A 25,807-nucleotide genomic window follows, 5' to 3' on the forward strand; every position below is an offset into this window, starting at 1 on the left:
TGCATCCAGGGCTACTGTCTGTCTTCTGGTACCTTCCTATTTGTTGATGTAAAGCACTGTAGTGGCATTGACCGACATCACCCTGACTGCCTTCTCCTGAAGGAGAAGCAGGAATTCCAACAGGGCCAAACTGCCTATGCCTTCAGACAATTGATGGAGCCAGCTGCCTCCTGCAGAGTGCAGGTATCCCTGAGCCACATGGTCCAGGCAATGAGCTCCTAGCCAAGGAGACTAGCATCAGTGGTTGCAAGCACCCACTGGGGGTGGGGTGGGGTGGGGAGATCCAATGGCAATCCTCTCAGGAGGTGAGCTGTGCTGTCCTACCAGGACAGACTGATTTTCACCTTGGGTGAAAGAGGCAGAGGATGATGGAAGTCCTGAGTGACTGGAGCCCCTGAGACAACAAGGCCCACTGTAAGGGCTGGGTGTGGGCCCTCACTTTAGGCACCACCTCAAGCATTGATGCCATTGAGCCCAGTAGCTGCAAATAATCCCATACTGTGGGAACCAGAAGCTTGCACGGTCTGCATTTCTGCGCTAAAAGCTTCTCCACCAGGTCCTCCGGGAGAAACACCATCCCCTAGACAATAATAAAGTGAACTCCCAGGTACTCCAGGGCTTGAGAGGGAATCAGGTGACTCTTGTTCTGATTAACAACCCAGCCCAGGGTCTCCAACTGAAAGATGACATGAGAAGGGTCAGGCTGGCCTCTACTGCTGAGTCTGATTGAATCAGCCAGTCATCTAGATAAGTATGCATCTGCACCCCGGGTGGGGCAGATAAACAGCAACCATCACTATAAGTTTGGAAAAGGTGCAGGGGTCCATAGCCAGAGCAAAGGGCAGGGCCCAAAACTGGTAATGGTGACCAAGAACACAGAAGCAAAGATAATGCCTGTGATGGGCTGCAAAGAAAATGTGTAGATAGGCTTCTGTGATGTCCAGGGACATCAGGAACTCACCCAACCAAACCAAGGTGATTACAGACCTGAGGGTTTCCATGCAAAAATGCTGAACCCACAGGAAGGCATTGAGCCCCTTCAAGTCCAAAATGGAATAGAAGGAGCCACCCTTCTTGGGGACCACAAAGTAAATGGAATATCGGCCTAAACCACACTGTTAATGAGCTCCACAGTGTGAGCCCCAACAGGTGCCTGAGAGTGCAATAGGCAGGCGCTTTTGCTCCGAGTCACAGTGTAGTAAATTTAAAACAAATTGGAGAAAATGTTTCCTCACCCAATGCATAATTAAACTCTGGTATTCGTTGCCGGAGAACGTGGTGAAGGCGGTTAGCTTAGCAGAGTTTAAAAAGGGGTTAGACGGTTTCGTAAAGAACAAGTCCATAAACCACTACTAAATGGACTTGGGAAAAATCCACAATTCCAGGAATAACATGTATAGAATGTTTGTACGTTTGGGAAGCTCGCCAGGTGCCCTTGGCCTGGATTGGCCACTGTCATGGACAGGATGCTGGGCTCGATGGACCCTTGGTCTTTTCCCAGTGTGGCATTACTTATGTACTTATGTAGGAAAGCATAAAAGCATTGGAAATGGAATACGTGAACTCCAGGCAGTATACCTTCTTGACCACCTCCAGAACCCACTGGTTTGAGGTGGTGTGGGCCCAATCGAGGTAGAAGAGGGGCAACCTACCCCTCACTTACACCACAGAGGGACTCGGTGCATCCTCATTAGGCAGGGGGTGTAGGGACTGCTCTCCTAGGGCCCCAAAAGGAGCCTGACTGAAAGGGCCTCCATGAATTGGAGGCCTGGGTCAGAATACATTGGGCAGCCTGGAAACAACTCATCCCCTGGAGCAGCAGAGGACTGCTGGGAACCTTTTAGCCTCAATTCAGGGAGATGAAGGGATCTAGCCACATCCTTCACCAGCTTCTCCTGGCCCTCCTCAAATAGCAAACATTCTTGAAAGGGCAGCTAAGAAGCATCTTGGAGGCAGCATCCCCCACCCAGTGACCAAGCCACAGCCAGCAATGGCCCACCAAAGTTGAACACTCTGATGAGAGGCCAGGCATACTAGATCATACAGGAAAAAACCCACTCCATATTCTAGGTGGGAAACTTCCTGGACTCCAGCAGCTGCAACACCCCTACCGAAATTGCTAGGCACAACTGCTGTTCCAACCACTTATCGTAGATCTCCCTGAGGGCCAAGCTGCCCTAAACAGGGACAGTGGTCACATGGTGACCACTGCAACAATAGCATCCAACCTAGGGTATGCCCAGTAATTCTCCAGTTCCTCAGGAGTGAAGGAATAAAGGTGGTCAGTGGCCCAAACCCTCTTGATAGCCCCATTTGGGGCCTCCCACTCCTCCAGAAGCACATGGGTAAGCGTTTTATGAAGCAGAAAATGCTTCAGGAGCCCAACAAGGCCCTCCAAGAGAGAATCCCCTCCAAGGAGTCTGCAACATCCTCTGTAATCTCAACAATGAGACAAGAGAGCTCCTCACCAGATCATTTGGGACCATTCCTCCTCCTCCTCTTCCTATGGGGGAACGCCATCTAAATCTGAATCTGAGAGAGATTGAGGGTCAGAATGGACCTTCAAGTCCTCTCCCCATGCCCTGGAGATGACTAGGACATCTGCAACTCCCCTGATCTCCCTTGTGGCACTTGGCTCCCACAAGAGAACCCTGGCCGAGAGAATCTGGGCCTCTTGGGGCCCCACCTTTGGCCAAGGGGCCAGCCTTCTCCTGCAGGAATTGCTTGACCATTTGAGTCAAGCTCTGGAGACACACTCCCCTGACCACCCCTGCAGGCAGACCTGAGGTGAGTGGGAAACAAGGCCCCCACCCCGAGCCCCAATGGGGACTGAGAGGAATCTTGCTGCTGAGAAACAGCAGCAGGAGAAGATGGAATAATATGGCCACTGTTCCTGCCAATGCCATCGGGACCATGAGTGTCACGTTTTCAAGGCAGAAACTAGGTTCGTGAGCCCTTGGGCCACTGCCGTGGAGCAGCAGTGGCAGGCAAAACCATCCCACACCAGAGACAAGGCAGAACTCTGACAGGAACAGCTAGACTTCACCTGCACTTGACCGCTGTTCCTCAGGAGTTCAGCCCCTGGGTTCAGGCGACCAGCAGGACTTACCGGACAGGGCAGGAACTGGATACCAACTAGGCTGAACAGGGACTGAGGGTCAGAGGGGAATGGAAGATACATGGGCAGCAAGGCAGGAAACTGGGCTAGGACTCACAGACAGACAACACTACAAGACAGGAAATGGACAAGCTAAAGGACAAAGACTGAAAGCTGCCAAGCAGCCACTGAAACAAGGTACAAATACTGACAGACAAGAGACAGGACTGAAAGCTGCAGAGCAGCCACTAAGTAAGAGACACAGACAAACAGAAACTAGACCAGGAATACAAACCAGAAACAAGACTAAGCAATAAACCTAAGCTAATCTACACACAGACTAACTAGAACGGGACAAGAAACTCAAACAAGAAACCAGACTAGGCAGAAGTGCAACAAAGCACCAACAAACCAGGGACCTTAGATGATGCAAAGGCAAACACAGAAGTTTCCAGGTGATTAATAAAGCCCATCAGCTGCTGAAGTTCAGCTGCAGGAATCACAAGGCAGCTACGGGTGCTGTTCAGGCACAAACAAGAGAAGCAAGTCTGGCAGCCCGGAAGATCTTCATAGCAGTCACCGGTTCTGGCCACCAGAGGGCGAGGTGAGCACAGACAAGGAAACGGTCACAAACGTGACAATGATGAGCCCCAATGCCTCAGAGTACAGAGATGAAGAGTTAGCTCTAGCAGCCCCCTGACCCCCCCCCCCCAGGCCATTTCTGAAGTTGGAAATGGCCCATCACAGGAGGGGCAAACAGATCTGGCAGGTGCTGATCTGCCGACTTTTACAAATCCTGAAGTGTCTGCTTGCAAACATACCCAACCATGTGACCACCACATGTAGGCTTGCCTATCCACTTGAGCTGATGCAAGCATGGGGTTTTGGCATCTCTGCCGATCCCCCTGCTCTGTCTGTGCTCTTTTGTTTTTCTTTTTCTTTCCACTAAGGAGAAATTAGACCTTACCTGCTAATTTGCTTTCCTTTAGTCCCTCCGGACCAGCCCAGAATGTGTCTGATGGGTTGTGCACGCCTTCCAGCAGTTGGAGACTGAGAAAAAAAACTGTGACTCTAGGGAGAGCCAATAAGAGCTCTTGCCAGCTAGAGAGAGATCCAGAAAAAGAGTATCAACGCAGAAAGAAGTAAAAGAAAACTATATTGTTTTGAGTGATTTTTAGCACCACAAGTTCCCTGAACAGACAACTGGAGAGTTGTTCATATAGACGTTCTTCATACAATTCACTTACAAGCTGTTCTACATATCAATTTAAAAACATCCGCTATAGAATTAGAGAAAGACACTTTATATGGTGAGAAGACTCCTGACGCAGGCCTTACCGGCTGAAACACAGCTGTGTCGAGTCCTGTTCTCCTGTATTCTGCTTTATTTTTATGGTCAATAAACATTTTTAGTTTTCATATTTTATATATATTTTTTATTTTTGGTGTTGTTTTTATTAGTCATCTTCGCTGTTTTATTTATTGTTGCTTTTTTTTGCGAAGACTGGTTTCTTCTGGTTTTTTTTTTTTTGCATTGCAACAGTGTCCCAGCTCTGCCCAAATTACAGTCCTGGAAATGCCTATGTAGAGTTAATGTAAAAGTACATACTCTTTCTGTATGCCAACTTTTTACATATATACCTGTATGCAATTTTATAAGAGCCTCTTTCCACATTTATCATATAGAAAAAGCTTTATAAACTTTCCTTCTAAGATATGAAAAATGTAAAAGGCCATGAAATATAAGAAGAGGAATGGAGTGGGCCACTGGGACCATGGCCTGACCAATTTTTGCCTCACAAGGCAGCTAGAGAGGTTAGGGCCTGAGCCACAGTTTGGTTTGTTTGGCCCCTCTAACAAAAAAGGTGTTGCACTGTCTCTGGTATGAAAATTTGTTAAAGTCTGTATTTTTGTAAATTAAAAGGACTTTTTAAAAACTCACACAAACAGTAGAAATCTTTAGTGTGAAAAATCACCCACTTTTCTAAAAAATTTAATCCACCAAAATAGGTTTTAATATTATCTCTATAAAGTAGTACTTCATCCTAGCTAAAGTAAAGTAACTTTTGTCAGAGTATTACCTACTATAGGTTTATGTCTAACTTCTTGCTTCTTTCTGTCAGACTCAAATGATGGAAGAAGAAACCTATTATTGATAGCCCAGTTCAAACCTTTTTTTTCTGTACATAGCCCCTACATGAAGACTGTATATATGCCTTGAGAAGCAAAATCAATCAACTCGTATGAATCAGAAAATAATAAAACTATTAGGCATATGGGGAGAAGATCTACTTTGTACTTGATTTCAAGCTTACAGCAAAATAACAAAAGCAAAATATTGGGAAGACTTTATTCCTACATGAATTGAGCACTGATGGTTGTACAACAGTGCAAATTCACATCCTCTTGATTGTCAGTTTTCCCCCACCTTTTTTATTTTTGAACACATTGAAGAGCAGAGAGCCCTCATTATGAGAGAGGGAAGTGTTTTCACACCAGAAGTATAACTTTACACCTTGTGTTTTGCAGCAACCAAATAACACATCTAACTGGAACAGAAAAGGACAAGAAAGGACAGAAGATTATAGACTGCAATTCATTACCTCATTTTAGGCTAAAATACATGAAATCAGGATTTATGTTTTTTTTTTAAATATATCTTTAAATGAAATTAAAATGTGAGCAGTACACACCAAAATTACAAAAAGATAGCAGTTATGGAGGATTAATAAGCACAAAATAACATCCTTCTCTGAAGCTAGTATGTCTTTTGTATAGATATTATGCAGTCCTTCAGACTACCATGAACCTCCTTGCAGGCCCAAATGAATGATAACATAAAAAGACAGTTTTAATTAAAAAAGTAAGATATCTATCATGTAGATTTACTGGAATCCAATAATTGTTCCTAACAGAACTAAAAGGTGTACTATGGCAATCAAAACACAGAACTGCAAATCTGGAGAATCTGGTTTGATTTCCCCCTTTACCACTCATAGTTCGAGTATGAGGAATTGACTTAACTTTGCAATGCTTAAAGCAAAAATACTTAACTGTAGCAAGTATTAGGACAGCAGGACATTCATTCTCACATGTGGGTGACATCACATCTTCTGGTACAGAGCTTAAACAAGCTACTGGAGCTTTTAGAGCTCATGTAGTGTCCCCATGGCACATGTGCGAGTGCCTTCCTGCCTTCCGTGAGAGCACAGGACCATCACTACAATACTATAGAAATGATAAGTAATAGTAGTAGTACTATAGCATACTACAAAAAGGAGACAACTCCAAGGGGAGGTGGGATGGTATGTGAGAATGAATGGCCTGCTGTTCTCAGAGAATACCTGCTATAGGTAAGTTTCTTCAATTTCTCCGAGGACAAGCAGGCCATATTCGCACATATGGGAATCCTTAGCTAACAGGCTCACTGAACAATAACCATAGGTCAATTGGACCTCACAATGGTGAAGGCAAAATAATAATTAACCTGAAACTATATACAACTGTGTGAGAGGGCAATCTGGAACAGAACAAAACAGGCTTAGAATGGTGGAGTTGGATTCTAAAACCCAAACAAATTCTGCAGACCTGTACTATCGTGTCAGGTATTGTACTCAAGGCAGTACTGAGATGTGAATGTGTTGAGTGAAGACCACGTTGCAGCCTTGCAAATTTCTTCAGTGGAGGCTGACCTCACATGAGCTACCAATGCTGCCATGCTCTCACATTTTGAACCTTGACATGACCCTCAAGTGTCAGCCCAGCCTGGACATATGTGAATAAAATGTAATCTCAGTACAACCAATGTCAACACCAACAGAAGGTAAACACTCCACTGGAGATCAAACGCCAAGCAAAGAAAATGGAGCCAGACCTTTCTCAGATGGTGTCCACAGCAAAGTCTTTATTCAAATCGGTAAATCAAGTGACAGAGACAGAGATGGGTTTACCCTCTACATGATGATGGTAAGCACTAATTGCACTAAGGTGAACCCTTACAGAGTTGGTCTTAAGACCAGACTCAAAAAGGTGTAGAAGGCATTCAAGCAGCTTATGTGTAGGGCAAGAAAGGGGATCTAGGGTTTTTCCCTCACACCAGATGGCAAACTTCCTCCACTTCAAAGAGTAACCTCTTTGTGGAATCTTTCCTGGAAGCCAGGAAGACCTGGGAGACACCCTCAAGAAGATGCAAGGAATCAAACTCTAAGCTACCAACATCCAGGCTGTGAGGGCCAGAGGCTGGAGGTTGGTATGCAGAAGAGATCCCTCATTCTGCTTGATGAAGGTTGGAAAACAATCTCCACAGTTCTTCTGAGGACAACTCTAGAAGAAGAGGGAAGCATATCTGCCTGGGCCAGTATGGAGCGATCCGGATCATGGTTCTTCTGTCATGATTGAGTTTCAGCAAAGTTTTCCCCAGAAGAGGGATGGGAACATACACATACAGAAGACTGGTCCCCCAATGAAAGAGAAAGGCATCCAACACTAGTCTGTTGTGGGCTGGAGCCTGGAATAGAACTGAGGGGCTTTGTGATTGTCATTTCGGGCACCTTTTTGTGCCTTAGTTGTAAGAAAAACAGGTCAGGGTGAAAACGTCCAAGTGTTTCGATTATGGGTCAAAATGTCCAAGTGTTAGACATGCCTAAGTCCCGCCTTCACTACGCCTCTGACATGCCCCCTTGAATTTTGGCCGTCCTTGCGACGGAGTGCAGTTGGAGATGTCCTAAATCGGGTTTCCATTATACTGATTTGGACATCCCTGGGAGGACGTCCATCTTCCAATTTATGTTGAAAGATGGACGCCCTTCTCTTTCGAAAATGAGCCCACTAGTCTTCCACTTTCCTAAGGTCTTCCTGCAATTTTTCACAATCTGCATACGTGTTGACAACTTTGAATATTTTTGTGTCATCTGCAAATTTAATCACCTCATTCTTCGTTCCAATTTCCAGATCATTTATAAATATGTTAAATAGCACCGGTCCCAGTACCCACTAAAACTGCTCCAGGGACCTGCATGCGCTGTCATGGACCTGAGTATGCACCTGAGGCTGGTATAGAGGCTGCACGACATATTTTGAAAGATGTTTTTTGAGGGTGGGAGGGGGTTAGTGACCACTGGGGGAATAACGGGAGGTCATCCCCAAATCTCTCCGGTGGTCATGTGGTCATTTCGGGCACCTTTTTGTGCCTTAGTCGTAAGAAAAACAGGTCCGGGTGAAAACGTCCAAGAGTTCGTCAAGGACGTCCTTGGTTTTTTTTGATTATGGGTCAAAACGTCCAAGTGTTAGGCATGCCTAAGTCCCGCCTTCACTATGCCTCCGACATGCCCCCTTGAATTTTGGCCGTCCTTGCGACGGAGTGCAGTTGAAGATGTTTTAAATCGGGTTTCGATTATACTGATTTGGACATCCCTGGGAGGACGTCCATCTTCCAATTTATGTTGAAAGATGGTTGTCCTTCTCTTTCAAAAATGAGCCCACTAGTCTTCCACTTTCCTAAGGTTTTCCTGCAATTTTTCACAATCTGCGTACGGGTTGACAACTTTGAATATTTTTGTGTCATCTGCAAATTTAATCACCTCATTCTTTGTTCCAATTTCCAGATCATGTATAAATATGTTAAATAGCACCGGTCCCAGTATAGATCAATGCGGAACTCCACTATTCACCCTCCTCCATTGAGAAAAATGGCCATTTAATGCTACCCTCTTTTTTCTGTCCAATAACCAACTCTTAATCCACAGAATGACATTGGGGCTCATATTCAAAAGAGAAAAATGTCAAAAAAATAAGTCTGCATTTGGACGTTTACCTCACAAAAACGTCCAAATCTGTATTTCTGAAACCTCTTTTTAGACGTTTTTCTCTGAAGTCCATCAGAATAATATCTAAATCTCAAGGGGTCATGCCAGGGGCGTGTTCAAGGTGGACTTGGGTGTTCCTAAGACTTAGATGTCTTTCAGCCATAATGGAACGAAACAAAAATGCCCAGGACTAAAACTTAGACGTTTTGAGCTAGACCTGTTTTTAAAATGAATAGCTGCAGTGGGAATTGAACCCACAACCCCAGGATCAAATTCCATTGCACTAACCGGTAGGTTACTCCTCCACTCCACACAAAAGGATGCCCTTACTCCCTCAGTGGTCACTAACCCCCCCCCCCCCCAAAAAAAAAAAAAATGTGATTAAAAGTATTACTTGCCAGACTCTGATATTATACTCAGGTCCATTAGAATAGCATGCAGGTCCCTGGAGCCTAGTACATAAGTAATGCCATACTGGGAAAAGACCAAGGGTCCATCGAGCCCAGCATCTTGTCCACGACAGCGGCCAATCCAGGCCAAGGGCACCTGGCAAGCTTCCCAAACGTACAAACATTCTATACTTGTTATTCCTGGGATTTTGGATTTTTCCAAGTCCGTTTAGTAGCGGTTTATGGACTTGTCCTTTAGGAAACCATCCAACCCCTTTTTAAACTCTGCTAAGCTAACCGCCTTCACCACATTTTCCGGCAATGAATTCCAGAGTTTAATTGCACGTTGGGTGAAGAAAAATTTTCTCCTATTTGTTTTAAATTTACTACACTGTAGTTTAATCGCATGCCCCCTAGTCCTAGTATTTTTGGAAAGCGTGAACAGACGCTTCACATCCACCTGTTCCACTCCACTCATTATTTTATATACCTCTATCATGTCTCCCTTCAGCCGTCTCTTCTCCAAGCTGAATAGCCCTAGCCTCCTTAGTCTTTCTTCATATGGAAGTCGTCCCATCCCCGCTATCATTTTAGTCGCCCTTCGCTGCACCTTTTCCAATTCTACTATATCTTTCTTGAGATGCGGCGACCAGAATTGAACACAATACTCAAGGTGCGGTCGCACCATGGAGCGATACAATGGCATTATAACATCCTCACACCTGTTTTCCATACCTTTCCTAATAATACCCAACATTCTACTCGCTTTCCTAGCTGCAGCAGCACACTGAGCAGAAGGTTTCAGTGTGTTATCGACGACGACACCCAGATTCCTTTCTTGGTCCGTAACTCCTAACGTGGAACCTTGCATGACGTAGCTATAATTCGGGTTCTTTTTTCCCACATGCATCACCTTGCACTTGCTCACATTAAACGTCATCTGCCATTTAGCCGCCCAGTCTCCCAGTCTCGTAAGGTCCTCTTGTAATTTTTCACAATCCTGTCGCGAGTTAACGACTTTGAATAACTTTGTGTCATCAGCAAATTTAATTACCTCGCTAGTTACTCCCATCTCCAAATCATTTATAAATATATTAAAAAGCAGCGGTCCTAGCACAGACCCCTGAGGAACCCCACTAACTACTCTTCTCCATTGTGAATACTGCCCATTTAACCCCACTCTCTGTTTCCTATCCTTCAACCAGTTTTTAATCCACAATAGGACATTTCCTCCTATCCCATGACCCTCCAATTTCCTCTGTAGCCTTTCATGAGGTACCTTGTTAAACGCCTTTTGAAAATCCAGATACACAATATCAACCGGCTCCCCTTTGTCCACATGTTTGTTTACTCCTTCAAAGAATTGAAGTAAATTGGTCAGGCAAGATTTCTCCACACAAAAGCCGTGCTGACTTGGTCTCAGTAATCCATGTCCTCCGATGTGCTCTGTAATTTTGTTTTTAATAATAGCCTCTACCATTTTCCCCGGCACCGACGTCAGACTCACCGGTCTATAATTTCCCGGATCTCCCCTGGAGCCTTTTTAAAAAATGGGCGTTACATTGGCCACCCTCCAAACTTCCGGTACCACGCTCGATTTTAAGGATAAGTTGCATATCACTAGCAGTAGCTCCGCAAGCTCATTTTTCAGTTCTATCAGTACTCTAGGATGAATACCATCCGGTCCAGGAGATTTGCTACTCTTCAGTTTGCCGAACTGCCCCATTATGTCCTCCGGGTTTACCGTGAAGTCAGTAAGTTTCTCCGACTCGTTCGCTTGAAATACCATTTCCGACATCGGTATCCCACCCAAATCTTCCTCGGTGAAGACCGAAGCAAAGAATTCATTCAGTCTCTCCGCTACGTCTTTGTCTTCCTTGATCGCCCCTTTTACCCCTCGGTCATCCAACGGCCCAACCGATTCTTTTGCCGGCTTCCTGCTTTTAATATACCGAAAAAAATTTTTACTATGTTTTTTTGCCTCTAATGCTATCTTTTTTTCGTAATCCCTCTTGGCCTTCTTTATCTGCACCTTGCATTTGCTTTGACACTCCTTATGCTGCTTCTTGTTATTTTCAGACGGTTCCTTCTTCCATTTTCTGAAGGCGTTTCTTTTAGCCCTAATAGCTTCCTTCACCTCACTTTTCAACCAGGCCGGCTGTCTTTTGGAGTTCCGTCTTTCTTTTCTAATTCGCGGAATATGTATGGCCTGGGCCTCCAGGATGGTATTTTTGAACAGCGTCCACGCCTGTTGTACAGTTTTTACTCTCTCAGTTGCCCCTCTAAGTTTTTTTTTTACCGTTCTTCTCATTTTATCATAGTCTCCTTTTTTAAAGTTAAACGCTAATGTATTTGACTTTCTGTGTACAGTTACTTCAAGGTCGATATCAAAACTGATCATATTATGGTCACTGTTATCAAGCGGCCCCAGTACCATAACGTCCCTCACCAGATCATGCGCTCTAGACCAAGTCTAGAATTTTTCCTTCTCTCGTCGGCTCTTGCACCAGTTGCTCCATAAAGCTGTCCTTGATTTCATCAAGGAATTGTATCTCTGTAGCGTGACCCGATGTTACATTTACCAAGTCTATATTTGGATAATTGAAGTCACCCATTATTATCACATTGCCCATTTTGTTCGCGTCTCTGATTTCTTTTATCATTTCTGTGTCTACCTGTTCATCCTGGTGAGGCGGACGGTAGTACACTCCTATCACCGTTTTTTTTTCCCTTTTATACATGGAATTTCAACCCACAATGATTCAAAGGTGTGATTTGTGTCCTGCTGAATTTGTAATCTATCTGAGTCAAGGCTATCATTAATATACAATGCTACCCCTCCACCAGTCCGGTCCACCCTATCACTACGATATACTTTGTACCCCGGTATGACAGTGTCCCACTGGTTATCCTCCTTCCACCAGGTCTCAGTAATGCCTATTAGATCCAATTTTTCGTTTAGTGCAATATATTCCAACTCTCCCATCTTATTTCTTAGACTCCTAGCATTTGCATATAGACATTTCAGAGTATGTTTGTTGTTCTTATTTGCATGATGCTTAGTACCTGACACTATTGATTTGACATCTTTTGTCTGATCTTTAGTTGTATTTTTGGGCACCTGGTCTACCACGGTCTGTTGTGCAACCTCACTATCCAGAAACCCTATCTTCCCTGTTTGTGAGGTATCTTTGCAAGATACCTTTTCCCGAACCATGCGCTTTTGAGCAACTGTCGGCCTTCCCCCCATTTCTAGTTTAAAAGCTGCTCTATCTCCTTTTTAAATGCCGATGCCAGCAGCCTGGTCCCACCCTGGTTAAGGTGGAGCCCATCCTTTCGGAATAGGCTCCCCCTTCCCCAGAATGTTGCCCAGTTCCTAAGCTGCAGACAGGTGGACCCAGGCTTCTACCTCCCCCTACCTGTTACACTTGTGAAGGAAACTGTGAGTCCTCCAAAACCCACCAGAAACCCACTGTACTCACATATTGGTTCTCCCTTCACCTGTAAGGGCTACAGTAGTGGTGTACGGTTGGGGGTAGTGGGTTTGGGGCAGGTTGTGGGGGGCTCATCAGACAAGGTAAGGGAGCAATGGTGAGATGTGTACCTGGGGGCATTTTATAAAGTCCACTGCAGTGCCCCCAAGGATGCCCTATTGCTTTCCTGGGATGTCACTTTTCCACTATTCTACCTAATGCCAAGCTTTCTATTTTTTTTAATAACATCTGAGCCTTGTGTCTATTGTTTATCAGTAGATTTGAGCTTTGAAATCAGATCTATAGGTAAAAAGGAGGTCTCATTACATATATATAAATACCAGAGTGCTATTTTTCCATACTTCATAACAAGAGTGCACATTCCCTAATTATCTGTCCCAATGCAAATGAAGCTTTTACCTCCTCAGTACATGTAAATGATTTCATCCCTGTGTAGATTCTCTGATGCCTTGTGAGGCTTTCTTTCCAACTCAAGCTTTTACAACACTCAGAACATGCAAATGGTTTTACTCCTGTGTGTATTCTCTGGTGCATTGTGAGGTTTACTTTCTGACTAAAGTTTTTACCAGACTCTATACATGCAAATGGTTTCTCTCCCATGTGGACTTTCTGATGCGCTTTGAGATTTACATTACAGAGAAAGGGAATGGGACTTATATACCGCCTTTCTGTGGTTTTCCAACTACATTCAAAGCAGTTTACACATTATATACAGATACTTATTTGTACCTGGGACACTGGAGGGTTAAGTGACTTGCCCAGAGTCACAAGGAGCTGCAGTGGGAATCAAACCCAAGCTTTTACCACACTTAGAACATGTGAATGGTTTCACTGTATTGTAGATTTTCTTGTGTGTTTTGTACGTTTTGCATTTGGACATTTTTTGTTTGAAAATGGACCAAACAATAAAATGTCCAAATCACAAAATGTTTTTCCAAACAGCATTCTCAAAAGGAAAAGACAGACTTTTTTTTTTTGTAGAAAATGACCTTTCCTGTTCTGATTTTGGACTTTACAAAAAACGTCCAAATTCAGACTTAGATGTCATATCCAAAAATGCCCCTTGTATATTTGACTTGCCCAAAGTCACAAGGAGCAGCAGTGGGAATTGAACCTATGTTGCCAGGATCAAAGCCCACTGCACTAACCATTAAGCCACTCCTCCTCTGTTTTGGACATTTTGTATTTGGACGTTTTTTGTTCAAAAATGGACCAAAAAAACCCCGTCCAATCACAAGACGTCCATAGTATTTTCGAACAAAAAAGATAAAAAAAACAACAAAGCAGTGGAATCAAATGCATTTATTTGGAATAATACCCGACATGGCCACGTTTCGCCCTCAGGCTGTGTCAGGGGTACAAACTATCAAAAGTGTGTATAAGTATATCATATACACTAGTAGTGAGATGAGAACAGTTATTCCAAAAATCTAGTTCCACTTTTCTACTACTTCCAACTGAACTGATGTGACTATCACAGTGTCCACTCCCAGACAGGCCTCTCAGCCATATGGACCGATGTACCCGAAGCTGATGCAACTCCCAATGTTGATGCTGATACTGACGCAGAGGCAGGGCCGTGCCTAGGGTCTCTGGCGCCCCCCTGCAGACTATCAGTTGGCGGCGGCGGCGGCGGCGCCCCCCCCCCCCCCCCCGTGAAAAAGATCGCTCACCACTTGCCATACTGACAGGAATTGTCAGCAATATTCTTAGAAACAAATTGCTATACATTGCAAAATAAGATAGCAGATGTAAATTCTCAAAGTGGACATATTCCAAACGCTAAAATGAAAATAAAATGATTTTTTTTCTACCTTTGTTGTCTGGTGACGTTCTTTTCTGATCATGCTGGCCCAGTATCTGATTCTGCTGCTATCTGTCCTCTTAACTCTGTTTCCAGGGCTTCCTTTCCATTTTATTTCTTTCCTTTCCTCCTTTCTTCTTCATTTCTGGTCCTCAGCTTCTGCCTATTTTCTTCATCCATGTGCAGTTTTTCTCCTCTCTTCCTTTTCCGACATTTCATCTCCTTCATCTCTCTTCCCTCCCCTCTATGTCCAGCAATTCCCCTCTCTCCCTGAGTCCTGCCCTCCCATCCATGCTCCTCTGTCCCCCTCCATTAATCCCTATCCAGCAATTCCCCTCTCTCCCTGAGCCCTGCCCTCCCATCCATGCTCCTCTGTCCCCTCCATTCATCTCTATTCAGCAATTCCCCTCTCTCCCTGAGCCCTGCCCTCCCATCCATGCTCCTCTGTCCCCTCCATTCATCCCTAATTCCCTATCCAGCAATTCCCCTCTCTCCCTGAGCCCTGCCCCTCCCATCCATGCTCCTCTGTCACCCTCCATTAATCCCTATCCAGCAATTCCCCTCTCTCCCTGAGCCCTGCCCTCCCATCCATGCTCCTCTGTCCCCCTCCATTCATCCCTAATTCCCTATCCAGCAATTCCCCTCCCTCCCTGAGCCCTGCCCCTCCCATCCATGCTCCTCATTGTCTTTTTCAGCACTCTCTGCCACTTCTTTTCAAGATGGCATGCTCAGGTGCTGCTTGTTGGCTGGCAGTGACAGTTACAGTAGTGCAACCATCTTTTCTCCCACTCTGGCTCAGAGTGGACTGACTCTGAGCACATCCAACACTGACAGGCTCTGATGGATTGGGAGGGTCTGAACTTTCATGCCTAACCTTATGTCCTTAACATGAACTTGTTGATTTTTAGTGCTGCTCCCAGAAGTAAAGAATTAACATTTCATTCCATGCTCTAAAGGGTATGAGAATTGATCTACCAGTGCAGAAAATAATCCACACACCCCTACTGTTCCAAAGAATTATAGGAGATCAGAATTAACCTTAATTCCTGGGACATTAAAACAGAACACATGCTGCAGCCATTTACGGTTCCTGGCCTGTGGCAAAGTAGAGGACTTATACTCTTGTTAATAATGTTGGTCACATTCTTTTTTTCCATTCTCCTCAATCACATTTTTGAAAGGTGAATGAAATTCTCTTTTAATGGTGTAGGAAATTTTCAGGAATCATAAACACTGTCATTTGCCGTAAGCATTATGGACTGCATAAAAGTGTTGCCTCCAATGCAGAAATTTAAATAAAACAAGGAAAAAGAATACAGTTTCATCCAAATGCAGTAACAGAAATCATATTGGGGCCTATATTCAGACGACGGAAGTTAGACTGGCTAACTCCCGTGGTCAGCACTAAGCCCGAATAATCAATGCCAGGCCATTCCGGCATTGAATATCTGGTTTATTTTTGGCTGGTTTAACGGTAACCGGCTATCCAGACTTAGCTGGTAATCTTTAAACCAGCCAAAGATATGCCAGGTTTTCACGCAGTCAAATATGGCTGCAAATCCTGGTTTAAAAATCAGCTGATAGCTGGTTATATTGGCTGATATAACCAACTAGCCGCTAGCTGCTAACCAGGGATATTCAGCGGGGGATGGAAAAATTAATTCTTACCTGATAATTTTCTTTCCATTAGTCCCAACAGATCAATTCAGAGACTTGTGGGTTGTGTCCCTCTACCAGCAGGTGGCGATAGAGAGAACCTCCAAGGTTTGCTATGTGTCCCTGTGCAGCCAGCTGAACCTCAGTATGAACGATATCAAAGCAGTGGAATGGAAACAATAGAAAACTCTCCTGACATTGTCAGACCAATTGCCCAACATACTTCCACCACTTCTATATTTATTTATTTTATTTTTTAATCAAACGAAGGAACATTCAGAACAACGGAACCCAAAAAAAACTAACCAACTGCAACAAAACTGCAGACAGTAAACCCGGTGTGGGGGGGGGGGGGGGGCCATCATGATGAGCTGCCACATCCACCCGATAATGATGAGTGAATGTATGGACCAAAGCCCATGTAGCTGCCCTGCAGATATCTTCCAGAGAGACCAAACGGGACTCTGCATAGGAGGAAGCTTGAGCTCGTGTAGAATGAGCACAAACTTGCAAAGGGTCTTGCTTGCCCAATGCCACATATGCCGAAGAGAAGGCCTCCCACAACCAATGGGCTTTGGTGTCCTTGGACGCCATATGACTTTTCTTACTGCCTCCAAAAAGGATGAAGAGCTGGTCAGAAAGACGAAATTCATTCGTCACCTCCAAATACCTGAGAAGAGCCCGTCTCACGTTGAGGCGGCGAAGAGCTCGGAATTGCTCAAGGGTAATCTTCCTGGCAGAAGGCCTGCAAATGCAGGGACTGCCCCAAGTGGAAACGAGAAACCACCTTGGGCAAAAACAAAGGAACTGTCCTAATTGATAACCCCACCTCAGTAAAATGCATGACGGGGTCTCTGTAAGAAAGGGTCTGCAATTCTGAAATTCTCCGAGCGGAAGTAATGGCTACTAGGAAAATCGCCTTCAAGGTGAGATCCTTAATCATAATCCCCGATAATGGTTCGAAAGAGGATGCTGAAGCGCTTTGAGAACTAGATTAAGGTTCCAGGATGGCAGAACTGGCACGTGAGGAGGGTGCAAACGATTTACACCCCTCAAGAAATGGGTGGGAGGCGATGGACGCCCCCTGAAGCTGGCCTCTAAAACATGCCAGAGCTGCCACCTGCATCCTAAGAGAACTGAACAAGAGTGATTTTTGTACAGCCTCTTGAAGAAACACAAGGATAACCGATACTGAAGCCGAAGCCGCTGACAATCCCAAACTTGCACACCACGAATCGAAGGTACGTCACACACTAGCATAAGCTATCGAGGTGGATCTTTTCTGAGCCTACAGCATCGTAGCAATAACCACATCCGGATACCCTTTTCTTCTCAACCTCGCCCTTTCAAGTGCTAGGCCGTAAGACCAAAGGGGGAGGGATCCTCCATCGTGACTGGCCCCTGCAGCAGGAGACTGTCCTGCGCAGATAGCAGAAAAGGACGATCGAACAGAAGCCTGATCACATCTGCGTACCAGGGCTGTCTTGGCCAATCTGGGGCCAGTAGGATCACTCGACTGGGATGACTGGCAATGCGAGTCAGTAACTTGCACACCATTGGCCACAGGGGAAAGGTATACAGCAGGCCCCTGGGCCAAGGTTGAAGAAGGGCATCGACACCTTCTGAGCCCAGCTCTCATCCCCTGTAAAAAAAACGGGGAACCTTTGCATTGAATGCGGTGGTCATTAAGTCCATCTGTGGCATCCCCCAATGGGCAGTTATCTGATCAAAGGCCAGAGGGGAGAGCGCCCACTCCCCCAGCTCCAACTGGTGGCGACTGAGAAAGTCCGCTTGCACATTCTGTGACCCTGCTATATGAGTTGCTGTCAAGAAAGAGAGATGAGTTTCTGCCCAACAGCAGATCGGAGCCGTCTTGCGCACTAGGGGCGCACTCCTGGTGCCCCCCTGACTGTTTACATAGGCGACCGCCGTCACATTGTCCGAAAGAACTCAAACTGGGCAACCGCAGAGAAGAGACAGAAACTCCCGAAGGGCCAGACGAATCGCTCGTAACTCCAAGCGGTTGATGGACCACGATGCCTCCGTCGAAGTCCAAATGCCCTGGGCCGTCTGTTGCAGGCAATGAGCCCCCCAGCCAGACAGTGACACATCCATAGTCACTATCTTCCAGTCTGGGGTTGCCAGAGGAATGCCCGACACCAGATTCTTTTGAATGAACCACCAGTGTATGATTGTGTGAAGATGGGCTGAACATGGCACCCAAACCTCGTAATCCTCTGAGAGCAGAGACCAACGGCTCAGAAGGTGCCACTGGAGGGGGCGCATGTGAGCTCTGGCCCACTTTACCACGTCCAAGGTGGAGGCCATGGAACCTAGAACTTGTACATAAGTCCCAATCCCGCGGGTTCGGAGTTTGAAACAGCGCTCGTAACTGAGCCGGTAACTGCTGTGCTCAAGCTGAAGGAAGAGAAACTATCACTGTTTGGGTACTGAAGCACACCCCAACTATTCCAGCGTTTGGGAAGGCATTAGGCTGCACTTCAGGAAGTTGATCACCCAACCAAGTGACTGAAGCAACCCGACCACTTTGTCGGTTGCCCAAAGACTCTCTTCGAAAGAAGACGCCCGCACAAGTCAGTCGTCTAGATACAGATGGACCTGAATCCCTTCCTTCCTGAGGTGGGTCGCCACCACTACCAGGACCTTGGAAAAAGTCTGAGGCTCTGTGGCTAGGCCGAAGGGCATCGCTTTGAATTGAAAAACGATGACTGAGCACTGCAAAGCGAAGAAAGTGCCTGTGGGGAGGCCAGATTGGAATGTATAATTAGGCCTCTTTGAGATCGAGAGAGGTCAAAAACTCCCCTGGCTATACCGCTGCGATCACCGATCAGAGGGTTTCCATGTGGAAAAGCCGAACCCGTAAGGACCTGTTGATGAACTTGAGATCTAAGACGGGTCGCCAAGAACCGCCCTTTTTTGGCACCACAAAATAAATGGAGTATCGACTGCACCCTCTTTCTGCTGGGGGTACAGGCTGGACAGCACCCAGCTGTTGTAAGTTGAGGAGGGTGTGTCAAACGGCCCGCACCTTGACATTTGCAAAGAGATTCCAGAAAAGAATCTACTATCGGACAAACCAATTCTAACTTGTAGCCGTCTCTGATAACCTCCGACCCATTCGTCGGATGTTACCCTGGTCCACTCCACCAGGAATAGGGACAGTCTGCCCCCAATAACCGGCTGCATATGGACCAGGGCCCCATCAATGAGTGGACCTGGCTGCAGGCTGGTTTCTGTTACCGGAAAGGAAGGCCCGCCTGTCACCTTGAAAGGGCTGAGGCATCTGAGAAGATCTTGCTCTCTGAAAAGAGGCCCTGCGACCTGGACGGTAATGCCATGTATCCCTAAACTTAGGTCTAGGTCCTGCCAGTTGTACAAACTTGGACCTGTCATCCAGGAGACGCTGGCCCTTAAAGGCCACGCCAGCAGCCCAATGCCACAACCACAGCCAGCGATGCGCAGTGACCGTTAGGGAAACCTCCTTCGCCGAAGCCCTCAAAAGATCATAAAGAAGATCCGCAAGGAAGGCTAAACTGGACTCCAAGGCCGGCAAAACAGCCATGAGATCTTCCGGAGAGGAGGCTTTCTGTACCCACGATAAGCATGCCCGTGCCACATAGGAGCCACAAACTGAGGCCTGCAGGGAAAGGGCCGCTACTTCAAAGGACAGCTTCAAGCAAGTCTCCAACTTACGATCCTGAGGGTCCTTGAGTGCCATGCCACCCTCCACAGGGAGAGTGGTTTTCTTAGTGACCGCTGTGATTAAGGAATCCACCATAGGGACCTTCAGCAAGTCTAAGTCAGGAGCAGGTAGCGTCTAAAGATGCGACATAGCTCTAAGCAACCTTAAGCCCACTGTCCGGCATATCCCACTGCGCCGAAATAAGGATCTTCATTGCCTCATGCACATGAAAGGAACGAGGTGGGCATTTGGTGACAGACATAATAGAGGGCACCGGACCTGTTCTCCCTGATGATTCAGGGGGGAAATGGCCAAAAGCTCAAAAGCCCTAACAATCATGGAGGGAAGCTCTTCCCTGCGAAAAAGGCGGACAGCCATCGGATAATCCCCCTCCTCAGAGGGCAGGGTGACCTCATCTGCCAAATCCAAAGATTCTGAGGGAGAGCCCGGAGACAAAACTGGGTCATCTGTGCCAGATAGCTCCTCGGGATCCTCGGGATCCAAAATCTCCACCCGGGGACATTTTGGCAGGAAAGACTGAGAGGCTGCAGCAACCGAAGTTTGCTGAGGAAGAGACGGGGCTGCCTGAAGAGAAGCTCCTGACTTCCTCAAAAGAAAGGCATTGTGCATTAATAAAACAAAATCCGGGGGAAAAGGAACTGCAAGGGACTCCCCTGCTCCCTGTACATCGCTTCCCTCCATCGGAGCCTGTGCCACAGAAGTGCACTGCGCCTCTTATCTATCAACTACCACGTGCGGAGCGGGTTGCGCCTGAGAGGAAAAAATGGCGCCCGCCAACACGCGCTGCCCTAACTGCCCTGTGGAAACCACCGAAAAAATCCCCTGTGCTTCCGACTCACCGGACGCCTGAGGGCTGATGGCGGCAGGACTTACACTCCTCCGATGCTGCTCTCCGGCCCCCACACTGGGAGCAGTGCTTAACCGCCTCAGAAGGCACTGACAAGCTCCACAAATGCCTGCCTCAAAACTGACTTGGCAGACTGTCTAGTTCCTTTGTATGATTAAACAAAAACAAAGCCTCTTACTTTTTTTTTTTTAAGTCAGGAGAGAAAGGAAACACCCGATCAGGCCAACAGCCCCGGGCGACGGAGGAAAGGTAGGGGGAGACTGGGAGGGACCTGGCACCACCAGGTGTACACCACAAGCTGAAAAGAGCCACTCAACCCCTGTCTGTGCTAAACTAGGCCCAAAGGACACCAGTAGCCAGATCAAACCAGAGCTGCACAGAGATGTCCCTCTACCTGCTAGATAGAGAGAATACTGAGGTTCAGCTGGCTGCACAGGTCCACATATAGCAAACCTTGGAGGTTCTCTCTATCTCCATCTGCTGGTAGAGGGACACAACCCACAAGTCTCTGGATTGATCTGTCACCCCCTGCTGAATATCAGCGGATAGCCGGTTAAGTGCTATTTAACCGGTCATCAGCCATTCTGACGTGTTAAATAGCGCCGAGTATCATGGGGATTATAAATTCAATATGCAATTGTGAAGATCTTTATTTGGTAACTAATGCCATTTCTCTCTTTTTTTGGACCAGATACATATGGAAAACTTTCTCTTCTGAATTCTGTGGGTCAAGAGATGTCTCGGTGTAAGACATCTGTTCGACGAGGCCAGCCAAACCCTGTGTACAAGGAAACCTTCATTTTTCAGGTTGCCCTTTTCCAGCTCTCTGATGTCACACTGATGATTTCAATATACAACAGACGCAGCATGAAGCGCAAGGAGATGATTGGATGGATTTCTCTAGGTCAAAACAGCAGTGGAGAAGAAGAACAAAATCATTGGCTTGAAATGAAAGAATCAAAGGGCCAGCAGGTGTGCCGATGGCATACTCTGTTAGAATCCTAAAAATCAAGGACTGTAAAAGTGTTCTTCCATGCTCATCAGTGTGGTGTGCTAATCAACAGATAAAAGGAACAAATAAACTAGCAACTTATATTTTTTTATGCTATTTATCTATTTTATAATTAAAAGGCATTAACAGATATAGCTTATGATGTAAATTTTCATATACATTTTTCACCAATTCTGTGATCATTGGTGAAGGAATTAGAAAAGACTGCTTGCATCTCTCACTTGGCTGTATTTGAGAGGCTGGATGGCTGTAAGAACTGCTATCACTATTTCATTGATTTTAATCTGTACTTACTGCTGTTTATGTTAGCCTTCATGTATGATATATACAAATAGTCTTGATACACAGATACCATTTACAATAATTCACAATTGCATGTAACATAAACTGTCTTTTATGCCAGTGTTTTTAATGATTTGGAATGAATATTTGATACTATTTCAGACTGAATAATAATATATTTTCAGGTAGCATGAAAACAGTAAACAAATTTGTTGTCAACTTTCCAGTGCATTTGAGTTGTTTTTGTCCTATGGTACTTAGATTAAATTAAAATAAGCTGGTAAATTATATTATTCCCCCTTTCCCCTTATTATTTAAATTCTTGATCCCATATGGTATTAGGGATGGGCAACTGGAAAATTTTCATCTGGTTTGTTTCCCGTGTCATTTCTAGGAATATTCATTTTGTTAGTTTTTTTCTGGGCATTTGTTAATTAAGGGAGTTATGTCGCTGAGAGTGCACAATCTTTGCAAAGAAAGCACACTCTTTTCTTAGTGTGCAAATACATGATGCTTCATATATAATGGTTTATGCATATATGTACTATCCAGAAAAGAGTGTACACTATTATCGGTGAACAAAAAAACACAAAATGTCATTTTTCTGCTTGCTTTCAATTGGAAATGACATGAAACACCAGGGGATATGCCGTTGATGTTTCCATGTCTTTGCAAATAACAGCCAATCCTTAGATGGCATGTTCAGGTGGCACAGGAACACTCACCAGTCTTGAGAGCTAAACGGAAGTCTTTTCCAAGGCTATTCTTCATTGCCAGTGTGTTACCAATGCTTCCCTCCTTTCCCAGGCTCAAGTGTGTCATTTATGTGAAAGCACCTGAGCCCTATCCAAATCAGAGGGGTGCTTTACTAATTACACAGGACTTTTTTACATTTAGCATACTTTAAATGAGAAAATCATGTGCTGTTTGCCCCTAATGCATGTTTACCACAATTTGAGCAAGATAATGATATGCAAAACATGTAAAGGCATGCAAAGCACCTCATTATTATACAAATCTAATAGCACAGTTTGTGTTGAACTTTACAAGTTGCATTATTTTTCCTTCTTGAGAACACACAGCCCAGTGCTCCTGAAGGTCATTTTAAACAGGCTGGTGGTATCCTCACCCTTGCATCTCTGATCTCCCCCCCCCCCCCCCCACCCAGCAAAGACCACTTCCCAATCTGAGCCCCCTCAAAGAACACACTCGACCATCTCCTTCCACCCCCAGGAGACCTCTTCCCCTGTGAAACAGACCTCCCCTCACACACACACTCCTCTGAAGAGATCCCCTGACCTACTGGGGCTATTCCTGATGTCTAGTGGTGGGTATTGGGGCTATCCCTGATGTCTAGTAACAATTGCCAGGTGCCCATGCTCAGTAGGTTGCCAGCATTAGAATGGCATCAACCCTAATATAGTTTTGTGGCTAGTTACGAGAACTCAGCATTTCACAAGAAAAAGAAGTATCAGAGGACCTATGAAAAAGAGTAGTTGATGCTCATCTGTCTGGACAGGGTTACAAGATATTTCTACACATCTAGGGCTCTATCCATCCACCCTTAGAAAAATAGTCTACAAATGGAAAAAGCTGAAGACTACAGTAACATTACACAGGAGTGGTCATCCAGCCAAGATCACCCCAAAAGCAAACAGAAAATCATCCGAACAGTCACAAGGAACCCTAGATAAACATCTAAAAAAAAACTCCAGGTGACTTATGCAGCTCATGGGGGATGGTTCATGTATCAATCACATGAAAAAAAATGTGAATGGGGTTCCTCAGTGGATAGCTAGGAAGTCTGGGACAAGGGCATAGACTCTCTAAGGGAGAGGAAGGGATAGTAGATGGCATGGATGTGCAGATTGGATAGGCCATATGGTCTTTATCTACCTTCATTTTTCTATGCTTCTATGTAAGAAACCACTGTTCTCTAAAAATAACATATGGCTATTCTCCTCAGATTCAGGAAAGGAAAGGGGATGGAATTGTCTATTAGATTGTAAGCTCTTTGAGCAGGGACTGTCTCTCTTTGTTAAATTGTACAGCGCTGCGTAACCCTAGTAGCGCTCTAGAAATGTTAAGTAGTAGTAGTAGTAGAATTTGATATACTGTCTTTCTGTGTTTACAATCAAAGTGATTTACATATATGCTGGTACTTATTTTGTACCTGGGGCAATGGAAGGTAAAGTGAATTGCCCAGAGAAACAAGGAGCTGCAGTGGGAATCAAACCTGGTTTCCCTGGTTTATTTATTTATTTATTAGGATTTATTTACAGCCTTTTTGAAGGAATTCACTCAAGACGGAGTACAGGAAGAATGCATCAAACATGAACAATAGGCAATTACAGCAGTAAAAATATACAAATAACAATACAAAGTATGGCATAGTATATTACTTACAATGTCAACACAATACGTAAGAGAACATTTTAATTGATAGTGAAGGGTAAAGAAAAGATGTAACATATAGATAGGTAAGAAAGTAGGAAGAGTTAGCAAGTTATGGTGACTGATTTAAAGAAAGTTGCACATCAGGTCAGAGAGATGGTCAAATATTATCTCAGTTGGGTAGGAGTGGATAAACATGTCCTGCTGCAGTATATGCACTAGCCTCAGAAAATAACTGTATGTAACATTTCCAGAAACATGGAGCCAACAGCACTAAGCCTGACTAAATAAAGCAAAGATACATAACTGTAGCAGGTATTCTCCGAGGACAGCAGGCTGATTGTTCTCACATGTGGGTTGGCGTCCACGGCGGCCCAGGAAACGTCATATTTTTCTACTGCAAAATTTAAAATGTTTTGCCAGAGCCTTCTGGCGCGCGCATCACTCATGCGCGGACGTCTTCCCGCCCGTCGTGTGAGCGTTCCCACTCAGTTTAATCAAAAAGCAAATAATAAAGAAACAACAACTTCAAAGGGGAGGTGGGCAGGTTTGTGAGAACAATCAGCCTGCTGTCCTCAGAGAATACCTGCTACAGGTATGTATCTTTGCTTTCTCCGAGTTCAAGCAGGTTGCTTGTTCTCACAATTGGGGTATCCCTAGCACCCAGGCTCACTCAAAACAACAAAAAAGGTCAATTCACTATGCGATGACGTAGAGGGCGGGGCGGGGAAGGCACAACGCACAAATTCCACAGATTCTGTGACAGCAGCGGGGAGAGCGCTGCAAACTTTAATCACAAACTCACAGCCAAGTGACTGAGGGACGGAGGGAGGGAGAGGGGGGTGTGGAAATCAGAAGGGAAGGACGGAGGGGGGTCTGGAACTCGGGAGGGAGGGAGAGAGGATGGTGGGGGGGGGGATTACCTTGCTAGCGCCCGTTTCATTTTTATCTGAAACGGGCATTTCTCACTAGTTTTTACTAACTGGTTAAAAGGTCAGTTTTCCCAGTGGAAAGGTGTAAACAGTGAGTGCCCTGGGAATCTGTGCTGGGACTGATGTTTATTACTATATTCATTAACGAAAGGGAATAATGAGAGAATTGATCAAATTTGCAGATAACACAAAAATATTCAAATTAGTTAAAACATAAACAAATTGTGAATAACTGTAGACACATGTTCCTAGAGTGGAGATGTGGGTGTCTAAATGGCAGAATAAATGCGGACAAGTTCAAAGTGAAGCACATAGGGAAAATCAATCCTAATTATCTTTAAACAATGTTAGGTCCCATATTAGGAATCAACA

At 45.2% G+C, this 25,807-nt stretch overlaps 1 protein-coding gene across 1 annotated transcript in view; it reads left to right on the forward strand.

The window, feature by feature from the left end:
- Positions 1-22,315, forward strand: part of SYT16 (synaptotagmin 16) — a 240,832-nt gene extending 218,517 nt beyond the window's left edge. Inside the window, exon 12 of the mRNA XM_030213711.1 lies at positions 21,507-22,315. Coding sequence (XP_030069571.1) covers positions 21,507-21,820 — 314 coding nt within the window. The 3' untranslated portion in view covers positions 21,821-22,315. The remainder of the gene's footprint in view (positions 1-21,506) is intronic.
- The last annotated feature ends 3,492 nt before the right edge of the window (positions 22,316-25,807 follow it).

The sequence above is a fragment of the Microcaecilia unicolor genome, chromosome 9 (genome assembly GCF_901765095.1).
Source record: "Microcaecilia unicolor chromosome 9, aMicUni1.1, whole genome shotgun sequence".
Taxonomy (NCBI): Eukaryota; Metazoa; Chordata; class Amphibia; order Gymnophiona; family Siphonopidae; genus Microcaecilia; species Microcaecilia unicolor.